This window comes from Paramisgurnus dabryanus, chromosome 15 (assembly GCF_030506205.2).
Source record: "Paramisgurnus dabryanus chromosome 15, PD_genome_1.1, whole genome shotgun sequence".
In the NCBI taxonomy this organism is placed as follows: Eukaryota; Metazoa; Chordata; class Actinopteri; order Cypriniformes; family Cobitidae; genus Paramisgurnus; species Paramisgurnus dabryanus.
The window spans coordinates 21,805,355-21,827,594 of record NC_133351.1 but is presented as its reverse complement, the minus strand read 5'-3'; the positions used below and the strand labels follow the sequence as shown (position 1 = coordinate 21,827,594).

The 22,240-nt window shown below is 39.0% G+C and overlaps 1 protein-coding gene across 1 annotated transcript in view; it reads left to right on the top strand.

Moving 5' to 3' along the window:
• man1a2 (mannosidase, alpha, class 1A, member 2) overlaps positions 1-22,240 on the top strand; it is an 85,680-nt gene that overhangs the window by 1,169 nt on the left and 62,271 nt on the right. The window contains exons 2-3 of the mRNA XM_065292762.2: positions 491-965; positions 18,959-19,217. Coding sequence (XP_065148834.2) covers positions 655-965; positions 18,959-19,217 — 570 coding nt within the window. The 5' untranslated portion in view covers positions 491-654. The remainder of the gene's footprint in view (positions 1-490; positions 966-18,958; positions 19,218-22,240) is intronic.

Here is a 22,240-nt window from a genome sequence, read left to right as displayed (position 1 = left end):
ATTATAAGCGCAATGTGAGTACTTGTTCTTAAACCTCCCCATAATAAAAAGCTTATTTACATATGCATGTGGCAGATGTTTTATCAAAGTGAATAAAAGGTAAACATCAGTTTGCCTTACATACAATCAGTTTTCTTTTCATTTTGTCAGTGTTTTCTGGGAAAAGAACCCACAGTCTTTGTGCTGCTGCTATCACACTGTTCTACCTATTGAGCTACAAAAACAGCCTTATCTAAATGTAGACCATTTGTAAGCCTACCCAAAGCCTGTGCGTTTTCTTTATGTGTGCTTGACTATTAGATTAAAAGGCTTGGTTATTTAACTAATTCATTGTTTTGTTGGACTGATCCCTATTATTAAGTTTAGTGCCGTGTCCTTTCTGCCGCTTAACATAATCGCCATGGAAACTAAAATTCACTTTTTAATAGCAAGCTTCTGTTGAATGCCTCATGATGGTCAGAGTCTAAAAATGTCTTTCTTTCATTTACAGAGCAAGAGGAATCAGTTTTTCTGATCTACAGAACCACCTTCCTTTCGCTGAGATAAACACTCATTCGGCAGCAAAGCTTGTACTCACCACAATGAGATAGTGTTGCAGACGCAAAACCAAAGCCTTGACCCTTGTCCCACCATATTCCAATTCATTATCAAAATATGACCACGCCGGCTCTTTTGCCACTTTCGGGACGTAGGATACCCACGCTCTCGCCAGGTGCCTCCTCATTCCCCCACCACAGAGCCACCTTACGGCTCTCAGAGAAGTTCATACTCCTCCTCATCCTCAGTGCCTTCATCACTTTGTGCTTTGGAGCGTTTTTCTTTCTACCGGACAATTCCAAACACAAGCGGTTTGACTTTGGTTTGGAGGACGTGTTGATACCGCACATCGAGTCGGAGAAAGAGACGAGGCACAGCGGCCAAAAGGTCATACATGGTGTGGGGGCACATGATGAGCATCGGCACAGGTGAGTGTTCAGGGATGAGTCTCCTCAATCTTGTTTCATTGTTGTTTACGTGTGGCGTAATGTCTCTTTACTCTGCATGTCTTATTTTTGAAAACAAATTGAACTGCTTGATGCAGCTGGAGAGAACTAGCATTTAGAAATTGTCCTCTATATTATGTTTAGGTCTGCTTTAGTCTAATACGTCAAATCCATGCAGAAGAGCTGTCACATGAATTCACGAGACACATGACAACATGTTAATTGATCCATAACCATACACTTGCCCTAGTTAAGACATGGATACTGGATTTTAGTTGCCCGCCTCTGCTTTTATAGTACAGAGATTTCTTTCTTTGTACAATAACGTGTTACAGAGTCACATTTTACTTTAATTATGTATAGGCTTAGTTTGCACAGCAGGTCTTAATGCTCAGAAATCTGATTATTATGCGCTGTTATTCACATTATCATTTAAATGCCACTGCCATCATGAAGGCTGTCCCAATTCTAATACACATACAAGCCTCCAAATGTGGCCTTTTTTCCCCCTGAAACCAATGATCCATAGATGTATCCTTCACACCCATGGCTACCCAAGATTCAATGCACGCACATGACATTTGGGTATTTTGGAATAAACATTCAAAACTGTTAAATAAAAGTGTATATTTTGCGAATTTAAAAGTCCTTGTGACTGTATTACTATTATAAATGATGTTTAAGTGATGTGAATTAATATTATTGCTGCTATATATTGTGCGTTTTGCTTTAGTATATTTTTAAGGTTGGTGAATTTTACATACCTGCCTCCATATTTATTTTTAAAAGTCTGATTGGTCTCAGCTGTTGTGTCCTGCTGACAAGCGTAGTGGGCAGGAACAGCAAGTGACGCAACTCCACCAGTAGGCTAGACAGTCTTATTTCACTTCACTTCGTGGCCTTAAGAGGCTGCGGTCTTCAAATATCGAGCCTTGCCTGCAAAGTCTGCTGCCTTAAAAGGATCCAGACCCTGAATTGGGCCCGTTATGTGCCCCATACTTGAATTAATGTGGTATCTGTGAATGCTGTTAAACTCCTTGTGCAATGTTGTGTATCTCTTAAGTATTTAATGCCAATTTAAAGTGGGAAAAAGCCTTAAATGTTCTATTAAGGCCAAGCACGTATGAAGGAGTGAGTAGTGTGAACAGGCTGTTAACAGACTGTCAGTGCTTTTATCAGTGAAGAAACACTGATTTGAAGAAAGCATTTTTCATACCCTGATTCGTGATACTGAATCAGGACTTAGAGCATGGAATTTTTGGAATGTTGTTTCTTTTTATTTGAGGGTTTATAAGAGAAAAGTTACCAGCAACCAGAGAACCACCATACACATACTTATATACATACCTCCCATCACTGTTTTCTGAGAAAACGTGTTTTCCCTTTAACAATACTTTTTTGAAAGGGATTTCTTTTGCTCCTATGCCGGTTGTAGTGACACCATTAGTGGTTTGGCTCTTTGTGTGGTTGAGTTTTTTTATTCAGGCTTTGTGTGGACCACAACTCATTGAGCGTTTAAGTGAACTTCAGTTAAAGTGTTTTCTACTTGTTTGTCGCTACAGGGGACAGTAAGTGTTGTTTCTGTCTTCCACATTGACTTTCTTCTTGTAGTGTCAGTCTTAAGAGCCAAGCAATGGCTTAGTAAGGCACTGCTTGTTGGAATTTTGATGGTTTATCTAATCTTTTATTTTGGTTACTTTTTGTACTGAAAAAAAAAAAAAAGAAAATCTAGAAACTGGAGCTGTTAAAAATAAACATTTATTAAAGGATTAGTCCATGTTCTTAAAAAAATCCAGATACTTTACTCACCACCATGTCATCCAAAATGTTGATGTCTTTCTTTGTTCAGTCGAGAAGAAATTATGTTTTTTAAGGAAAATATTCCAGAATTTCTCTCATTTTAATGGATTTTAATGGAACCCAACAATTAACACTCAACTCAACACTTAACAGTTTTTATCAACTGAGTTTCAAAGGACTAAAAACGATCCCAAACGAGGCATAAGGGTCTTATCTAGCAAAACGATTGTCATTTTTTACAAGAAAAATAAAAAATATGCACTTTAAAACTACAACTTCTCGTCTATCTCTGGTCCTGTGAAGCGCCAGCAGTACAGGTTAGTGCGAGAAGGAAACTGCGCACATTACAAGCTCTCTTATGGGCATTCCCATCCACTGCAAATCTACAAAGTTATGCATCTCTAAGTGCTATTGTTTATATGCTAGAAATTGTTCCCCTTTTCTTGATCTTAATTATCATGGCAAAAATTTCAGTGACTTTTCTATCCTCTCCATCGTTTAATGACATTTTTTGAGTGCAGTGATAGAAATTTTGTATTAAATAGACCTCTTTGTCATTCCCTGCTCATCCATGCTTTCCCTGCATATTGAAATTTCTTTCATTTAGCAAATGCTGACTCCGTCTCAGATGCATTAGTGTGACTGAGGACTGGCCTTAGGCCGGGCTGAAAATGTTAAGCAGAAAAATGAACCCACTGAGCTGCGACTAGCTGACGAGACGTTAACTTGTTGATGTTTTTGTTTTTATGCTACTATTGTTGTCCCAAAGGTAGAGTTCAAACCGCATGTTTGCGTGTGTGTGTAAGTGACCGTGAAAAGGAATGTAGTGTAGACTGCATTGTTATTTTTTTCTTTAACTGTAAGCTAGTTGTCTTGCTGGTTGCTGTAAGAGCGAGGGTCAGGGATATGTGAGTGGTGCTAATTTGCAAGGCTGCTATGGTGCTTGCAGACAAATGTCTACTATTTTCAGAAAGGTTGGTTAGCAGTCTTTGTGGTTACTTAGGTCTTATGAGTGGCTTACTGTGCGTTCAAACCATCGACAAAAAAAATGGACGTAGTGTCCGTGACGTCACCCAATGGTGTGTGAAGATTGTTTTTGAAACTTAAAGTAGGCGTTGCCTGCCGTCGCCATCTTGGCCGCGCGTCACCACGAATCACTAACGGAAAGGAAAACTGAAAATGGGCAAAGAGGTGTGACATGGGTGATTCTAGTGACAGCAGTGGCCGTTTACCCGTCACTCAAGTGGCCACTCCCTTAATTATGCAGAAGTTTTAGGCTTAATATAATTTAAACGGATGGGTTACAAAAAAATTCACCCCCCTTACAGTTGTCATGAAGGGCAAAATTAACTATACAGACCAAAAACCCCTTTTTTACCAGGCTGTAAACATATTATTTTCTACTGTAAAGTTGTGCATTTTTAACATGGTGGTCTATGCGAATTGACTCCCTTTTGGAGCCAGCCTCAAGTGGCCAGTCGATGAATTGCAGTTTAAGTCACTTCCGTATTGGCTTCATCAGAGAGATCGGACTCAGAGAGAGTGGCCAGAAGTCTTTCATTTTCAATGTGAACCAGCGGCAAGCCTCAGGAAACTCTCGATGAGAGTTTTAGTCAGGTCAACTTTATGATGCTGTTTACACTTGGCATTAACATGCGTTTTCGTCGATCGGATCACAAGTGGACGACGTTAATGCCAGGTGTAAACGATGTTCAAAACGTTTTGAACGCGTCCACTTTCGACCACTTTCAACCACATCCAGAGTAGGGCTGCACGATGTGAGGAAAAGTTGCGATGTGCGATGAAATTGTTTAATGTTGCGATAACGATGTGAGTTGCGATAAATATTTTATATTTTTTCCATGTTTTAGAGGCCATTCACATGTCGCGCCTAAAAATGGGTGGAAAATGCTAGACACGTAGGTTATTGTCACATGACCTGCACGCTGCGCTTGTGTCATTCTGAAAAGTTAAAATGTTTTTGAAATACCTGGAAATAAAGAGCGTGTCGCACTGCGTGCGAGTCGTGACCACGGCGCTTCCAGAGCGAACATACATTTGAAATAATGAACTTGAGCGTGCAATAGACGCAATATATGTGAATCACCGCTTCCACAGTACCTGTGTTTGCGGCGTCATCTCTCCTAAATCCAAAATAATTCCAGCTGAAGTGCTGTTCCTTTTTACCACAAGGTCTTCGTTTGACAGCACATTTTCCTCACTATTCTCTCCTTTCTCGCCATCATTTTTGCTAACAGGCACAGCGTCGCAACTGACACCTCACAAATCAATCTGAGCGTAGCTGACATGGGGGTTCCCCTGAACGCGCAAACCATCCGTGCGTCTTAAACTGCCTACTTCCATACTATATAGTATCCAAAGAGTACGAGAAGTAGTGCTTTTCACCTACTATATAGTATGGAAGTATGCGGTTTGGGACGCAGGGCATGTCTTCAGGAATAAACGTGATAGGTCAAACGTTCATTACATGCGCTTACCGTTTTCCCTTCATTCATCGCGTCAAGGCTGTCTGTTGCGATCTGTTCATCGCGTGAGTTCATATCGCGATGACGATGAAAATTCGATGTATCGTTCAGCCCTAATCCAGAGGTAGTCGAAACCACTTTCGATCGGATCGCTTTGGAGTTGCGGAACGCAAATGTGGTTGAATGTGTTCGAACAGTCACACGCGACCACCTTCTCTCCGCCCATTTATCTAATCTGAGGTATTAAACACAAGTTTTACGTCTTTTTTTGACTTCTGGCGTGAACATTCGGTGAACAGCGCTATTTTTAGCCTTTCATTGATAAAACTACTGCGGGTGTTCTCCGTAATTTCGTTTTGAAAGCGTGAAAGTTGCGCTATTTCATCAATTGCGCTGAAAATTCAGAGAAAGCTCCAACATATAAACGTACAAAACACTGTGCAGCATGTATACTTGCTAAACAAGCAGCGGACTTCGACATAATATTAGTTTGCGTCCATATAAACTCATAATTACTCCCGCTCGCGTTTGAATGACAGCAGAGAGACTCGCCCACCGTCTCACAGACCACCCCCTCACAGTATTCAGGACAGAAGCATTCGAAAGTGGACAAAAGAGACGGATTAGAATACAAGGTGTAAATGTAATGTGTCTCTCTCGTCCACTTGTGATCCGATCGATGAAAACACATCTTAATACCAGGTGTAAACAGCCCCATTGGTAATGAGCTGACATGGTTCGGTGGCAACCGGAATGTAGACATTCTCCGTTTTTGACAATTCCAGAGAATGCACTCCTGTAAACTTTGGTTCTGACCAAATTAGTTTCCAAGCAAGTAGATGTTGATTGTTGCTAAGGCAACATTTTTGTGCTAGGATGTTTGTTTTCAGCGGGAATACAACTCGGAGTACGTTTACATGAATGCGTTTTGTTTAAAACGAGCTACGTTTACATATAAACAACAATAAAAAATATTTTTACCACAGAGGGACCTTATTTTATCGGCAAATCAGTTTTGAAAATGAACAATATGGTTAACCATAAAAATGCTAAATATCGACGCCAATAATTGGTCAACTCCTACCAGAAATAGTCCACTTCTCAGTATCTGTGTTGTTTCAGTGTCTATATGATATGGCTTGAGTTCCATCTTTAATATTTTTTTTTACTGCCTTCTAGGCAAAATTGCAAATAAAATTAAAAAGTATATATGAATTAAAGGTACATTGTGTTTATAGAAAGTAGAATACATGGAACACACTTGTCTTCACCAAGCCTCATGTTGCACCACTGTAAAATGAGTTACGTGGCAAAGTTTGTACAAATCCTTAGGCTAGGTATGAGCACTAAATAATAATAGTTGTCATGTGAGTAGCTGCACCTGTAGGATGTGGTTTTCTTAAATACACTGACATTCACCTGAAGGTTTCTTCTAAAGAACAGGCAGTCAAAGCATTAATCTCCTTCTAGGGCTGTAGTTAAATTGTAAAGGCACAAGTAATGGGATCCTTTCTGTGGTTAGATGTGATCACAAAACCACTAAGTTTTAATGGAGCATTCAAGATAATCATGTGATTCATCTTAACCTGTCATTGCTGAGTATATGGTGTATCGCACAATGACTGCATATATTTAACACAGTGTCTTTTTTGCATTGTACAGTGGATTGGATTGGCATTTAGAGATGGTAACATACATTTGTCATGTTCAGCATGTGCCCTAGTGGTATATGCCACACTCTGTTTCCCAGATAAGCCTGATGTAATAAATGGACATTTGTGTTCACACGCATGGTTGTATATATCTTCACTGTCATCATCGTTACGCTTCCACTTAGCGTAACATTCACATGCACACAGCCACATAGAAAGACGCAACTGACAGCAGGCGTTATTTCTAATGTTGAAATAATTAGCATTAGCTTTCAATAAAAGAAATGGGACGTGCTATTGGCTGTTCCAATGTATGTGCACTTCCTGCATAATTTAACCCAAATGTTTTGTGTGGAACTAGAATTTGTTCTCATTTGGTAAAATTTTTGGTAAAATTTGGTGTTTGGTGTCTTATTCAAATACTTTGATTCAATGCAATGTGGCTTTCCGAAGCATTTATTCACTTTAGTCAGGTATTCAACTGGCCCTGATTTCCATAAATATTCTTCTTTCTGAAAAAATGTAACACTTTACCAATAAGGTTTTATTTGTTTATATTAGTTCAATGTGCTAACTTTTTTTACTGTACAAAGTAGTGTGAGTCTAGTTATCTTGCATCAACGGATAACCCAAATTTATCCTGTTTAAATACATTTGTGTAAATTTGCTTAAATATTTGCCTGTCAAGCAGAGTAAAATGGGCTTTCCCTTCTGAATCTCAGCTACTTTTTTGGTTTGTTAATTATCTTACATTAACATCCCAAGAGCTTTTTCCCCTGCCTCTGGTGCCATTTGTTTGTTCACTGGAAGTTGCATGAAAGCTCTTCGGCAAGAAAATTGAATCAAATGATCAGATATACTTTCATGGTTCCATTTTAAAAGAACAACGAGTTCTGTTTGTATACAAACTTTTATTTAAATCATTAAATCGGTCTCTGCCTCATCCCAAACGCTCCATCTGTTTTGGGCTAAACTGTAAGTCAGTCTTGATAAATCCGAAGAAGCAGAGTCACTGTTGTTCATGAATAATGAATCATGTTTATTGGAGCTGCTGTCCATCTGCTTTCACTCATGACCCATAGAGCTCCTACTGGCCACAAGCTATGGTGCCAAACACAAGTTCTCTGTCTGATCTGCCTCTACCACTGTGGGCACTGTGATCTGCACCAGCTTGTGCCTTTTTATGCCTGTCAGTGTGACATGCTAGGTCAGTATAGGCACTGGTTTACCTGAACTTGCCTATTGTTAACAGTTTTTGGTAGTTTTGATTAGTATCTTTTGATTAGACAATTTTTTTATGCTCTTATGCTGTTTAAGGAATTAAGATAAGGCGATATTTGACCCTGGACCACAAAACGTGTCATAAGTCGCACAGGTATATTTGTAGGAATAGCCAACAATACGTTGTATGGGTCAAACTTATATAATTTTTTGGAATATTAAGGCCAAATCATGTCCCATGAAGATATTTTGTAAATTTCTGACTGCAAATATAAAAAAAGTTACTTTTACATCTAAACGTTTACATTTTGCTATTTATTTTAAAATGTTATGTTTTCAGGTTGTTCTGAAGTTTTTTTGTAGTAATTTTCAGGTGCAGAAGATAAATATATAAAAAAAATGTAAAATAATACTAATATAGTCTTTACGGTATAATAAAAATATAGATTAGCCCTTATGAAAGTAAATGATTTCTTATTTGTCCTTATTTATATTAGAAACAGAAAGCATGATGTTCTGTCCCTTTAAGAGCGCACAAATCCAATATACAGTTACACCAAGTTGCTTTTTATTTCTGAACTGCTACTAACTGTTACCAATATAGAAGGTATCGTGACAGAAAGTGTTTACTAGGATAAACACAACATTAGATCATTTTGTGTAAATATGTCCTGTCCTACCAGTGCAAGTAAACATGAACTTAATTAGTATTTGCATGCTGTCTGAAGCATTGATATACAGCTTATCAGAGACACAAAAATATGCACACAAACAAAACTCTGCAACTGTGTAGTAGCTCATTGAGAACTATTAGGCGTCTTGTTCTGCTCAAATTTTTACATTGCAAAGGTCTAAAAGCATGTGAAAATAATTAAACGTTGGTAACAATGCAGCACATTGTGCTGTCTGTTGTGTTTGAGCAAGTTGCAGGGTTGACTTCACGTCACAAGTTTTCTCTCGTGTGTGTGTGCACTCTTTCGCTCGCTCTATTGGTTGCGCAGCGCACATATGCATTTGTTTGATTTTAATCCTCGGTAGTACCAAAGTAATTCTATCAGAGCTCTTAAGAGTACCGTTTTCAGTACCCAACCCTAGTGGTGTTGACCCAGTTGTGAGTACGGTTTAGGTGGCTGAGTGTAACAAAGACCAGTTAGTGAATGAAAGCTGTGCAGAAGTAAACCTCACTCCCCAACCTCAAGAGGTGCTCTAGTGACCAACACTTGTGGCCGTGGCCTTTAGCCTCCCTGTTTGAGCACCCGACTACCATACCGAACCAATCACTGGTTTGAGTCCTGCTTGGGGCACGTTCAAGTAGGACCAGTTACACTACAAGTAATCGCTATCTGTCACTCTCATGGGTTGAGTTGTACATTTATGACATTTCGTCTTGAATTGAGCAGGGTTCATTTTCAAGTGTTCATGTAAACATACTTCATGTGTCAGTTATTGTTTACAATGCGAACTGACTGGCAGGTTCCTCTTATCAGTTTTTGTGATCCTGGGATCGGATCCATGAACTCTGCATTGCTAACGTGGTGCTTTACAGAGTAAGCTACAGAAATGTTTTCTAATTCAGCCAGGAATTGAATGACTGAAATTATAACTAAAGTACTTATTGTCTGAATGTGGGTGTTAGAGAAGGTCTGGATACATGCAAAATAGAACCCATTGAAATAAGTTGTAAATGTGATTTATTATATACAGCATATAATTAAATGGTCAGGCAACAGGCAGTACTTGAACCTGTTATTTTACCCAAAAAATTGGAATTAAGGTCTAAGGGTCTAAGTGCATAATGAAAGTGCACCAGGCAATGGCAGATTTACACATAATGAGAAAGTAACGGTGTTCAATAAAGGTCAAAATAATTCAAGTCAAGATCAGGATTATGATAATTTAATATCCACAGTCACAGAATCATATTGGATTTCTCATTGGACGTCCAAGTTAGCAAGGTAATTGACCACATAATTGTGCCAGATAAAACCTAGACACGTTATATTCGGACAAAATTGAAATGACGAATTACATCTGCAAAACATTAATTTACCTAACCCCCTCAGGGAAAAAATTGTCCTATGCAAATATGACCTCTAAATACTGTATCTCATCCAGGAAAATCTTCATGATTATGAAAAACTAGTTTTGTTTGGTCTGTCATGGACTCCCTTCTTGATCAGTGAAAAATAACGTGTCGCTCCCCTGCGGTCGACCCGTCACGTTTTCCAAAAATCAGTAGACGTGGCTCATGTTCTCGAAGTAAGTGTGTCACTGCGGTGAGATGATGTAACAGATGCCCTGTGACTGTGACTTATGCTAATTGAGTTAGCTCTTGCACCTGCCAACCTGACACAGAGATTCAGACTCAGCTAAAACCAGGAAAGTACACAGGTTGAGCTAAACCAGAGCCTTTTTGATAAACTTGTCCATTTTTCAATTTCAGTTTTTTAGATGTGTTGATACAACTTTAAATTGGAAGAGCTTTACTTGACGGAATATCTGAGATTCAATCCGAGTAAAAATATTATGTTCTGGGCTGAACTGTATAGTGTACCTGTTGCAAGAGCTTCAGTAAGGCTTAATTTGAAGTGGTCCTCAATTGGAGTTTCTGTGAGGCACACTACATACCACAGTGGTAATTGAACCAGCTCTTTCAAAGACATGACAGCTTTTCAGAATCTACCCATTGCTTTAAGATGACCGTTAGAGGCTTAGTGAAAGTGTTTAGCAGTGTTTCCATTTTGAGAGATGCCATGCGCTACTTAGCATATATGTGACGTCATCGCCTTGTGTTTGCATTTGATCTACTGCTGGCACCTCAAATCTGCAATTTGCTTATACTCCTAGATTTGTCACATTATATTGCATTTTAACACAACTGAATGCTATGTTTACATATTATCTGTTCTGTAGTCAGACATAAAACGAGTAGGCTTTTAAATCGTCACTTAACACGCCCAGTAACACCTCATGTTTACTCCAACCAGCTGTTCCTTTTACTGCTGATAAAATCCTGATATATAAAAGCGACATTGCCTGACAAAATCACCATACATTTACATTAAAGAGCTGATAGATGAGGAGATTTTTGCTACATTATAGCCTTCACTGCTGTTGCTCTTCTCATCAATGTGTTGTTGTGTTATGAGCACTTTTTTGATTTAAAATGCAAGGGATGTTTATTTTTTGTATTTTGCATATGGTACAGATTAGTTGGTACAAATTCAGAAATATGAGAGAATACACAATGTTACACAGAGTTACGACTAGGGAGAGAGCTCGCATACAGACTCGCACCAAGAGAACAGTGCATGTAAAAACACTACTGCTAACGTTTCGTTAAGTCATAAACTTGATCAGTTGATGTTTGTTGACTGTTGATGTTTACCATAAAAGCAAGTACACTGAGAACGCACATTGAAAACACACCACCTTTTTACTGTCATGTGAGTGAGAGAGAGAGGCACGCGCTGTCGAGGCACTGCATGCAACAAGAGTGAGAGACGGTTGGAAACTTCTTTAATCCGGATTTGGCCAATAGAGGTCTGCAAAGTGAATGTGAAAGTGCCGTTCACCCTCAGGGTTTCCCGCAGAAAATTTGTTAAGATGGTAGGGTTGTGCAGGTGGGCGGGCCGGGGGCGTGGCAATCAAAGTGGCAGGGCATACGCGTCATGATGAAAATATTTTTATTTAAAACACTCAAATAAAACAAAATTTTCAAGAAACTATGACAGAAAATAAACACATAATAGATTATTAATGAATTAAATGTTTTATCAACAGGCTAGTTATCCTCCAGACATTGAAGGACCATGTCTGTCTCTCATTTCGGCCATGTGGCGCGTGCCCGCTCGCAGTGTGAATCGCGTCCATGCTATTCTCCGAGATGCACTTGACGGCCTTTTGTACAGCAATTTTTTTTTTTTGGACGACCTTGTTAAGGTGGTAGGGTATCCCAGCTTAGGTGGGCCGCCCCAACTTAAAAGTGCTGTGGGAAACCCTGACCCTGTTTCGATTGGATGAACAACTGAAACTTTTTTGGAAATGTTATTTTAAGGTAAAAACAACTCTTTGGTGTTGCTTTAATGTTCGCGATGCTTAAAATGTCTTGATGCTAATGTTGCATAAGAATACATACAGACAAATTAATACATGCAGAAAATATATTTTAGGGAATGAGGGCAAAGCACTGGCCCGATTGGGCAAGTGACAATACTGTCATCTCTCACGTTGGCTCCGGGCAGGCTTTTATGTTGATCCCTGCATTAAATCTACTGTCTTATAAATTCACTATTAGTTTCAAGATGATATGTAGAGTTGGGGGAAAAGGGTGCACTAATAGAACTGCAGCATATTTGTTTATCATCATCGATTTCTCTTTTATTAAATAATGTGTCACGTCAACAAATTGTTCTTATGGATATTGTTGTGTCTGCTGCGGTTGTCTTTTCACTGTCTTAAGATGTGCCAGATTTGACTCAGGCAGGTTATTTGCATACACACATTAAATTGGACATGGAGAAGACATGATCAAATCTGCATGCCTAAATGACCTGCGATTCTTATGCGTATCTCATCATTAAAGCCGGTTTGGTAATTGTGTTGTAGTAAATGCCGCTCCATCTGAAAGCAGGTGATGGCGATTAACTACTAGAGCCGTATTTCACCGAGAAGCTAGGCAAAATCGCATATATTATTGGAGGTGACTTTCCACATTTATAAACATGATTTTGCCTAGCTTCTCTGTGAAATATGGCTCTGTGTAGTAAATGCCACTCCATCTGAAAACAGGTGATGGCGATTTGCTAGTAATCACCGAATTGGCTTTACTGATGAGATAAGCATGAGAATTGCATACAATTGTTTGCCCAGTTCTACATGGTGTATTAGGCAGCTACATGATTTGACCAAAATCAATAGGAGGATCTGCATAAAGAGGATTGATGGGCAACATTGGGCATCCAGTAGCTATTCAATGAATCTTGCAGTAAGGGTAAATGGTGGGGCGGTCTTGACTAACAGTCCATTTTCTCTTCTCACAGATCGACATAAATACCTTTTGTGATAAAACGTCTGTGAGTGTCCTCAACATGGTTCTCCATCCTCATGTGGCAGCCTTATTTCAAACAGGACAAGAAGGAAATAAGACGTGGAAGTAAGAAAGGATATATGAAAAATGTAGCAAGGAATAAAGAGAGGCACTGCTTTGCTCAAGTGCTGCCCACTTTAAGACAGTAGACAGACCTGTATACATCATTTGATACCGGGAGGCTGTAATTCCCTGGAGAACCTTTAGGCTGAGAATGATACGGAAAGAAACCGCCACACAGCGTTGTGTCTTTGAACTCTTGAAAGGGAAGACAGAGTGAACAAGAGAACGATGAGGGAGGGGAAGGTAGAAGATCCTTCCTTAAGCTATGTATCGAAAATATGAGTTGCTGACCTTATTTCTTCTAGTCTCTGTGAAATAGGCCAGCTGCCACGTGGCTCCACAGGTGTAGGTGGGATTCGGTTTAAATTGAGCTCGGTCCTCAAGGGGATTGTGTGTGTATGTGTGCTGTAAACATTTGCAAGCACTGGATCTGGACTTGGCTACATAGTAATCTGTTAAAGTTGAAATGTTCCTCTTATTATGTGATGATAACATTGAACACTTCAAGCTCTCCTTGATGATGCAGATTTCCATCTAGGTTTCTTCATTCTCCCTATGTATTTTTTTCTCTCCTTATCTCTATCTGTCTCCTGTATGTGAGCATGGCAGAAAATTATTCTTGATCAAAGCTTAATGATGGGGCTGAGGAATGGGGATGTCTGAAACAGATTGGGTCTCCTGAGGCGTACAGAATTAATCTGCCATACTGTGTTTTACACCCAGAGAGCCACACGCAATATATAAGAGCTTCAAAAGTGGTTCACATTTAGGCAATGATCAGTGTAGTACATGGGTAAGATTTTCCTCCTGTGGCAGCAGAGGATTCATAAAGGTGTAGCTGTAGGTTGGTGGATGGGATTGAGTGTTTACATTTGGTTTAAGCACAGAAACTGACTGATAGAAGCAGAGACGTCTTAACACCTGCTGATGGTGGGTGTAATAAGATAAATGCTTGATTGTCTCGTCACACTGCCAAGTTCTGTTGAATTTCTCAGTCTTCTGTTACTATGGCAGTGAATGCAGAATACATTACCAATGCTATATTAACTATTAGAATAGGGATGTTAACTGATGTTGTAAGGAGATATGTTTTTATGGTTTTCTTTGGTTAAGTGTCTTATCTAATGCTGTATCAGATATTGATTATTCGATGTTTGAGAAATAGATTTTTTGAATGTCATGCTGAATTTATTTTAACATAAGTTACTTAAAGGATCATTGATTTTAAATCATACACTGCAAAAACAGTGGACGATGCAGCGTTGCTTTTTTCCATTGTAATGAATCGAAGCCAAAAATGTCCGTCCATTGGTGCTGCCATGTTACGTAAAAACGTCAGTTTGGAGCCAGGGCATGTGCAGAAGGAATCGTCCGTATAGCCAGAGTTGGAGCCCAAAAGTTTGTGCGCCCCTAATTCACCAAGAATTGGACAAAAAATACACAAACTGAAAATACAAAAGAATTTAGCAATTGTTAAAAAATGTATCCATGTGATTTTTTACATTAATGTTGTAAAATAAATGAGTCCATAATAACCGTAATAACCGTACAACCGTGATTATTTAGCAGACTATAACCGTACCATCAAAATCTATATTCGCTGCATCCCTACAAGGCGCCCGGGCGCAGTTTGGTTAATCGCCCTGCTCAGAGGTGGGCTTGGGCGCAGTTTACTCGGAATGTGCAATGTGTGTGATCGCAAAAGCTGCACACGCGACAGATCATCTAAGCAAAATGATGTGAGAGAACTGTGTGTGACTGTGTAACAAGCGACTTCAATAATATTAACATTACAATGGGCTCCAGTGTTAAGAGAGCGTTTTACTGAACTTCCCGTTTTCTTCAAAACAGTCACATTTTAATGACGAAAGCGTGCCCAGGATCGAATCGGTCAAAGTAAAGTGTGACTGCATGCTTCTGGGGGAGTAGGGAGGTGGGCAATCACGCTCTGGCACGGTTCAGTTGTGTTAGATATAATATGAGCGCCCCCTAATATGTGGAGATAATGAAATTACTCATTAAAAGTAGTACATAATGAAATGAGGTAAACACATTAATGCGGCCACGCTTTGATTTGCCCAGTTCTGACATCGTCTCGGTTAGGTTAATTGATTGAGACAAATGTTGACATGCTCCTAATTGCATGTTTGACATTATAAGGCTTCCATGAAATCACACAGGCTTTACTGCAGCTTTGAGAAAGGGAGAAAGACTGCAGGCTCAAAAAAAAAAAATCAAAATAAAGTGAGAGGGGGCGAGTGGTTGCAGGCTGGGATTTGTAGGTAAATCCATTATAGCAGAGCATCACTGTACTGTAGACATTAGACGCCTGTACTCTAATGCATTGCGGTATGTTATTGGTGTTTACTATCATCAGTAGGCCCTTTTGCTCTCATGTCCCTCACAAGGAGCTATTAGTGACCAGATTTTTCCACCTCATGCATGCTGATGTGTGCACACTAGCCATTTAACCTCCTGCATCAGAAAAACGCACACTTCAGCATTCTGTATTACTTCCCATTAATTACTTTTCTTGTCCTGTAAAGGTCGAAGTACCACAACGTTAATGTCTGTAGTGTATTTACAGTATACACCTCTTAAACTAATGAAGAACTATGATACAAAAAAAATGCCAATAAATGACTGCTTGGTGGTTAATTCAATTGGTCTGTTTTTTGCTTTGGCAAAATATGAGCAACAGGTGTTAGATGCTCTTTGAAAATAAATTGCAGTGAAATTCACTTTATTCTAATAAATTTTTTAATCTATGCTATCCTCCCCACCCAGTCTGAGTTTCACATGAGTGGCTAACGTTTTCATGCTGTGTATGTGTAAAACAGTTGGTGAATGGCTCTGAGATAACCCACATCGTCTCAGTATATCACTGTCTGTGTCACTGTATCCTCCTGACCTCTTTTCTTTACAGTCCACTCCACTGTAGTCTAGTGTGCATCGTTGATTCACAAGCTCTTAAAATCTTGTCACCACCCTTTTTTGTATGTAAATATATGTATATTTGTGTTATGATGATCTGTGTTTGACACTTACTGTCAGAATGGTCCAAATTGGTCCCTAAATGTCACTGGTACCCTTTTAAAAGGTGCAGCTAAAAAGTACTATTTAGCTGCAGATATGTATTTCGATACTAAAAGGTACAATACTGGTTATTTTGTTTATGTATTCTTAATGCAATTCCAGCATCTATGGCTATAATCATGGCGAGAACCGGTTAATGTATACACACATTGGGGGGTGACCATTTTACATCTCCAATATATCTAATCTGCATGTTTTTTGACTGTGAAACCGGAGTACTCGGAGAAAACCCATGCTGACACAGGAAAAGCAACAGTGTCATCCACTGATTCACTGTGCCACCCGAGGTACTAACATGTATACTTTGTTACTGTTATGATCTTTTTAGATGCAAATATATATTGTGTAGTGACAGCTAGGGACCATTTATTGACCATTTACCTGACAATGCAGATGCTCACAACCAAAGCAATTTTTTGTCCACACTGGTTCAGCATTTTTGCAGAAACACTTTCTCATTGCTGTAGATTATATAAAAAAAACTCTGTTTTGTTGTGTGTAGAATACAAGCCTGTTTTGAAAAGACAAAGGAGATCCTTGCATCATGCCTGTTTTCTGTCTGCATCCGCTAGTGTATTTGGCATGGATGGGGTTCACTTCCTGTGTATTGTCCTTTTTTGTTAATAGAATTATGAAATTGCTTTGATGATTGATCTACAGGGAAACCAGCACTTGAAATTTGTTTCTGAAAATATAAAATTACCATAAATGAGACGAATGAAGAGATTTATTAATTTTGGGTGGGGGGGCCTTGTAGAGATATGTTAAAAACTATCTCTGCCTGTTCTGGGGGGGCTACAGTACATCACTCAATTCAATGTATCTGTGTGATGTTGTTTGCAAAACAAATGTTTCAAACTCTACAGTAAGTAGGACATGTAAGACTACAGTATATATTATGAATCTTCTTTTAGCCATTTGTTTTCCAGCACAGTGTGATGCAATCCTTTGTTGATTTATATTTATATTGTGGTTTTGAAGTATACTTACAGAAAGTAGCTTAGTTTGTTTAACCAATTTAGTCAATGCTCACCATAGGTTATTAAAAAGGGGCAGTTATAAAAAATAAAAATAATTTGCTACGTCAATCCTAAAAATAAAATGTGTAATGGGATAATATGTAAAGCAAAATAAATACAGAATGCATTATATGAATAAAGAGTAAGTATGGATATGTGAAATCCCTTCAGGCCTATATTAGATGGATCTCTAGAGATGCAGATTATAAATGTGACAGGTGTGCTACAGTATAAGGTGCTGATCATGAGTGTGTTTTAAGTAGCTATATCACTTGTCACTTTTAATAAGATGCGCAATTTTACCACTGCAGCTTGCTCTTGCGTTTCTTGTTTGTAATGTGCCGGATCTGTGATTCTCAACTACAGCTCTTACCGTTTCATGATTTGTCGATCTTTAAAAACAAACAATAGTTTTTAATCATAGCTCTTAAAGTACAGATGTGTTGTGGCATCATGCCAGCTTTGACGTTTGCAGCTTTACCACTTTAAAGATCTTTGCACATTGGGTCCAAAAATACTTTTTTTTGCACTCTAAAAAATAAATACGACTTCATGCTGAATCAATCACGTTTATACACTGCCTCTGAAACTTTTATACATCATAAAAAATCTGGATCAGGTTTGATTTTCTGTGTTTTTTGTATCTGTAGCAAGCATTTTGAGAGGCGTTTTGACATCAGAGCCACTGTGAAATTTGCCCATCTCATGAACCAAGCTTTTTATTTACTTTTGAGAATGCTGCATTTATTTACAGTATATTATTTATGTCTATATTTTATTCATAGAATGATGACTGTGCAGTGTTTTATTTTCAGTACTTTTAACAGACATAAGCCTTTTTAAAGACATTAAAATGCTCTTTTGTAGAATGAATATTTGTTGTTCTTATTATTTGATTCTCTAAGTAAGGAATACTTGACAATGGGCCATTGAATTATAAGAAAAGAATGCACACCCAAGGTGCAATGCGGCACGACGCGAAGCACAAGTGGGTGTGCATTGTTTTCAAATAATTCAAAGGACCGGAGTCAATTATTCCTTTTATACCACGGTTACCACAAACATTGCTCTGGTGCCTATTTTTAAGACATTTGACAAGTTAGGTGTGCGGTTATCAGAAATGAATGCATACCCATGGAACATTTCTCAGCCAATCAGAATAAAGCATTCAACAGACCCGTGGTATAATAAAACAATAATATACATAATTAAATAATATAACAAAGGAAAAATCTGGTGTATACTTATAGAAGAGACTTAACAGTTACAGTTATAAGAGCTTACATATTAGCTTTAAGAATCAGTATCATCTGGCAGTGGTATCATCACAACAAGAAATTGGTACTTGGTATCGGCTGCAAAAATCCTGATTGGTGCATCCCCTAGTTATAGTGAATATTATTTGTTGAAATTTCCTGCATTATGGAACAGGACATTTCCATTAGATGTCGCGGGTGTGTTTCATGCTGTCCATTGGGCAGTCCTTATCGTCAAGTTCTATCAGTTGGTAACTCCTTGCTGATTTGATGTTTTTACGATTTCCTTGCAGGGAGGAGGAGGAGAGCCTTCGTGACAAAATACGAGCAGATCATGAGCGAGCGCTGCAGGAAGCCAAGGAGAAGCTTCGCAAGTCCAAAGAGGAGCTGAAGGCGGAGATCCAGACAGAGAAGACCAAGGTGGCTGAGGACCTGAAGAAGAAAGATGGACCCAAACCACTGCCTCCAGTACCCATGCCTAAACTTGTAGGGGTCAACGATGGTGACCCAGGGGACCCTGATGTCAAGGAAAAAAGGGACAAGATCAGAGAGGTAAGCCAATGTCTTAGCAACGTACACTACGCCTAGATGGTTCAACAGGTGTAAATTCTACGTAGGGCGTAAAGCGCATTTTTTTATTTTAAAGTGCACTTTCGAACTGCATTTGAACTCTAAATTGTTGGGGTCTATTAAATTAAGAAAAATCCTAAAATGTTTTCCTCAAAAAAATTAATGTCTATTCGACTTAAAGAAAAACATCAACATTTTGGATGACATGGGGGTGAGTAAATTTTGGGATTTTTTTTAAGAAAGTGGAGTATTCCTTTAAGACTGGGTGTATGCCCAGCTGGTGCAACCGGCCCAAGGAGACTTCATTTTAAAAGGAATATTATGTCCATTATCCACTGACCACCCAGAACACCCAAGCAATGCCCTAGCATCTACTTAAGGCATATTTGTATGCATATAAGAATACCTTACTAACCACCCACAAGACTAGCACTGGTGTTGGTGAGTTTTGCACCACTCACATTTTCACCAAACATAAAGGTCTAGTTTATGCTCATGTTGGTGATCTTGTTTTGCTTGGCATGGCATGACACTTTACAACCTCTTACATAAAGTTTAACAGTCTGTGGGCTTCAGAAGAAGGGCTAGTGCTGTTAGCAGTAAATGTAACATTGGTTCACCATTTTTTTAAGTCCTACTTGCCCGTAAATAATTCCTCAACTTGGAAATACATGATCTTCCTTTGTTTTGGTGCTTTAGGAAAGAAAATTTTTAGTGTATGTGATTGGTAGTAATAGTTATAATTCAGCAGTAACCAGTGTCATGTGAAGCTGAGGCAAACAGTGTTGAAGCTTTAAAACAGCGGTAATAATAACATTTTGCACTGAATCTTCAGATGTACATAATGCTACATACTGGGCAATCCCATCTGCTCAATTCCTGTAACTGTCTCCCTTTATAATCTGTGCAAGTAAAAGAAATTGCCAAAGGACCGGAGTGCTGCATTACCACCTTGGGTGTGCCTTATTTTCAAATAATTCAACTACCTGCCGTCTATCATGCCTTACTTATTTAAATGCACTTTGTTCTTGAATCCACAAGTTTGCACCGTTGTCATCGATTCATTTATTTGCATCACTGCCTGCTTTTTCTGCCTTGGCGTGAGTGAGTGTGTGGATTTAAAGATTTTTCTTTCAGTGAAATATGACGTAAACTGGACAGAAATACCTAAAAGAACATTTGGTATAGTTTATTTCAATGTTGTTTTCAAATCGCATGGTTAAATTGCTAGCAGTTATGTTTATGCATTTCTGATCTAAAGTGAAGAGCTGTATTTCCTCCCGCCGTGCCGGTGTGTGCGTGTGTTTGTGAGTCATTGAACATTGCTTGTGCTTTACCTCAGAGATGCATTAAAGCTTGCTCACATTGATGTTTTTCTGTCATTGTGAAACTCTTACACAGACGCACAAAGGTACCGCACATTAACTAGATTAATCGGCCTTTGCCTTACAAAATGCTGAGACATCACTAGATTTACATCACGCACAAAAAACGCTAACAGATTCACTTGGATTTATCTTGCATATAAAATGTTAACACGCTTGATTTATCTCTCACCAACACAACATGGTAACACATTAACATTACTATACACAACAACAAGTCTTACCTTACTGTAAAGAAAATGGTTGGTTTAACTTAATAGGGACATTTCGCAAGACTTTTACAAGATGTCAAATAAATCTTGAAGTTTTGGCTTAAAATAAGGGATGCACCGAATATTCGGCCACCGAAAATGAGCCAAAAGACATTTATCACCAAAACAATATGGCCGAAATGTTGTGATGACGCAAACAGAAACCGCGACCTGCAAGTGCTTGTCTAAAGCAACATGTATGCGGTGTGGATGTATTTAACCGCAAAAAGGCACTTAAGTGAGCAGTTGTCTTTAAGCACAGAGGCACATGCGGTTGAATGTGTCCGTTCAGACGTGATCATCCCAGTATGCCCTTCAAACATAAGAACTCTTGGTGTGTAAACTTAAGAGAGAGTCCCGCAAATGTGTCTCATACTGTAGTCCATTAACATACATTTGCAGAATAAAGCAATGAAAAACAACGTAACGTTTGGGATTCGCCCTCGGTCTCTGTGTGCGTGCGAGTTTAAGTGCCCTCAATAGTGCACACGAGTGAGACGCAGACAAGTGAACATAAAATCTCTCTTTACTTCCGATCATATGATATGGCTGGTGGGTGTGGCCTGGGAGAAGATCACTGTGAATAGCAATTAGCAACACGACCCAACTTCAAATGATCCAGTCAGATCTCGCTGGACAAATTCAAATCCAGCCCTGACTTATTTCATTTCAAAAGCCAGTTTCACTCGATTAAACTTCACCATGTGTAAACTAAGGTAATCGTTACTTCAGTTTCGTGGTGACTTTAAATCAAATTAACTCAAAACTTTAAGGCAACCAGGTAACTTACTTTTTAAAGACAACAAAGTAACTAAAACAATAAGATTTTTCCTCTGAGGCTGAGGTTATATTAGCACAGTGCTAACTTCATTTAGACTGTTACCCCGGATTTCCACCGACTGCGGAACGGCTGCGGATCCGTTGCGGAACGGCGGCGGAGTCAATCGGTTTCCATTCAAGTCAATGTGTGTATTTCCACTGACTGCGCTCCGAATCTGTCACAGCTCCGGCCATCCGCAGCCCTCCGGCACAAATACGCAGAGCTTCTATTTTTGACGGATGCCGGACAGCTCCGCAGGGCGGAGCCATGACTTTATCGCGTGATCATACCTGAATACGCGAGAACTCGTGTCTTTTTAATTAAATATTTGCAATACAAACATTACAAACACACACAAATAAAGTCATTAATACAGAAACAACAAATAATAGACAAGAACAGAGCCAGTGGGAGTTTCAAATAAATACATTAAAGATAGAGCATAAATAAATGTTTTAGCAGCCTTCTTATTTTTTGAATTTTGGATGGATATGATGTACTGCTCTGTCTACGTGAGTTCTTGTGTTGTGATCTGGGCTGGTTTGTAAA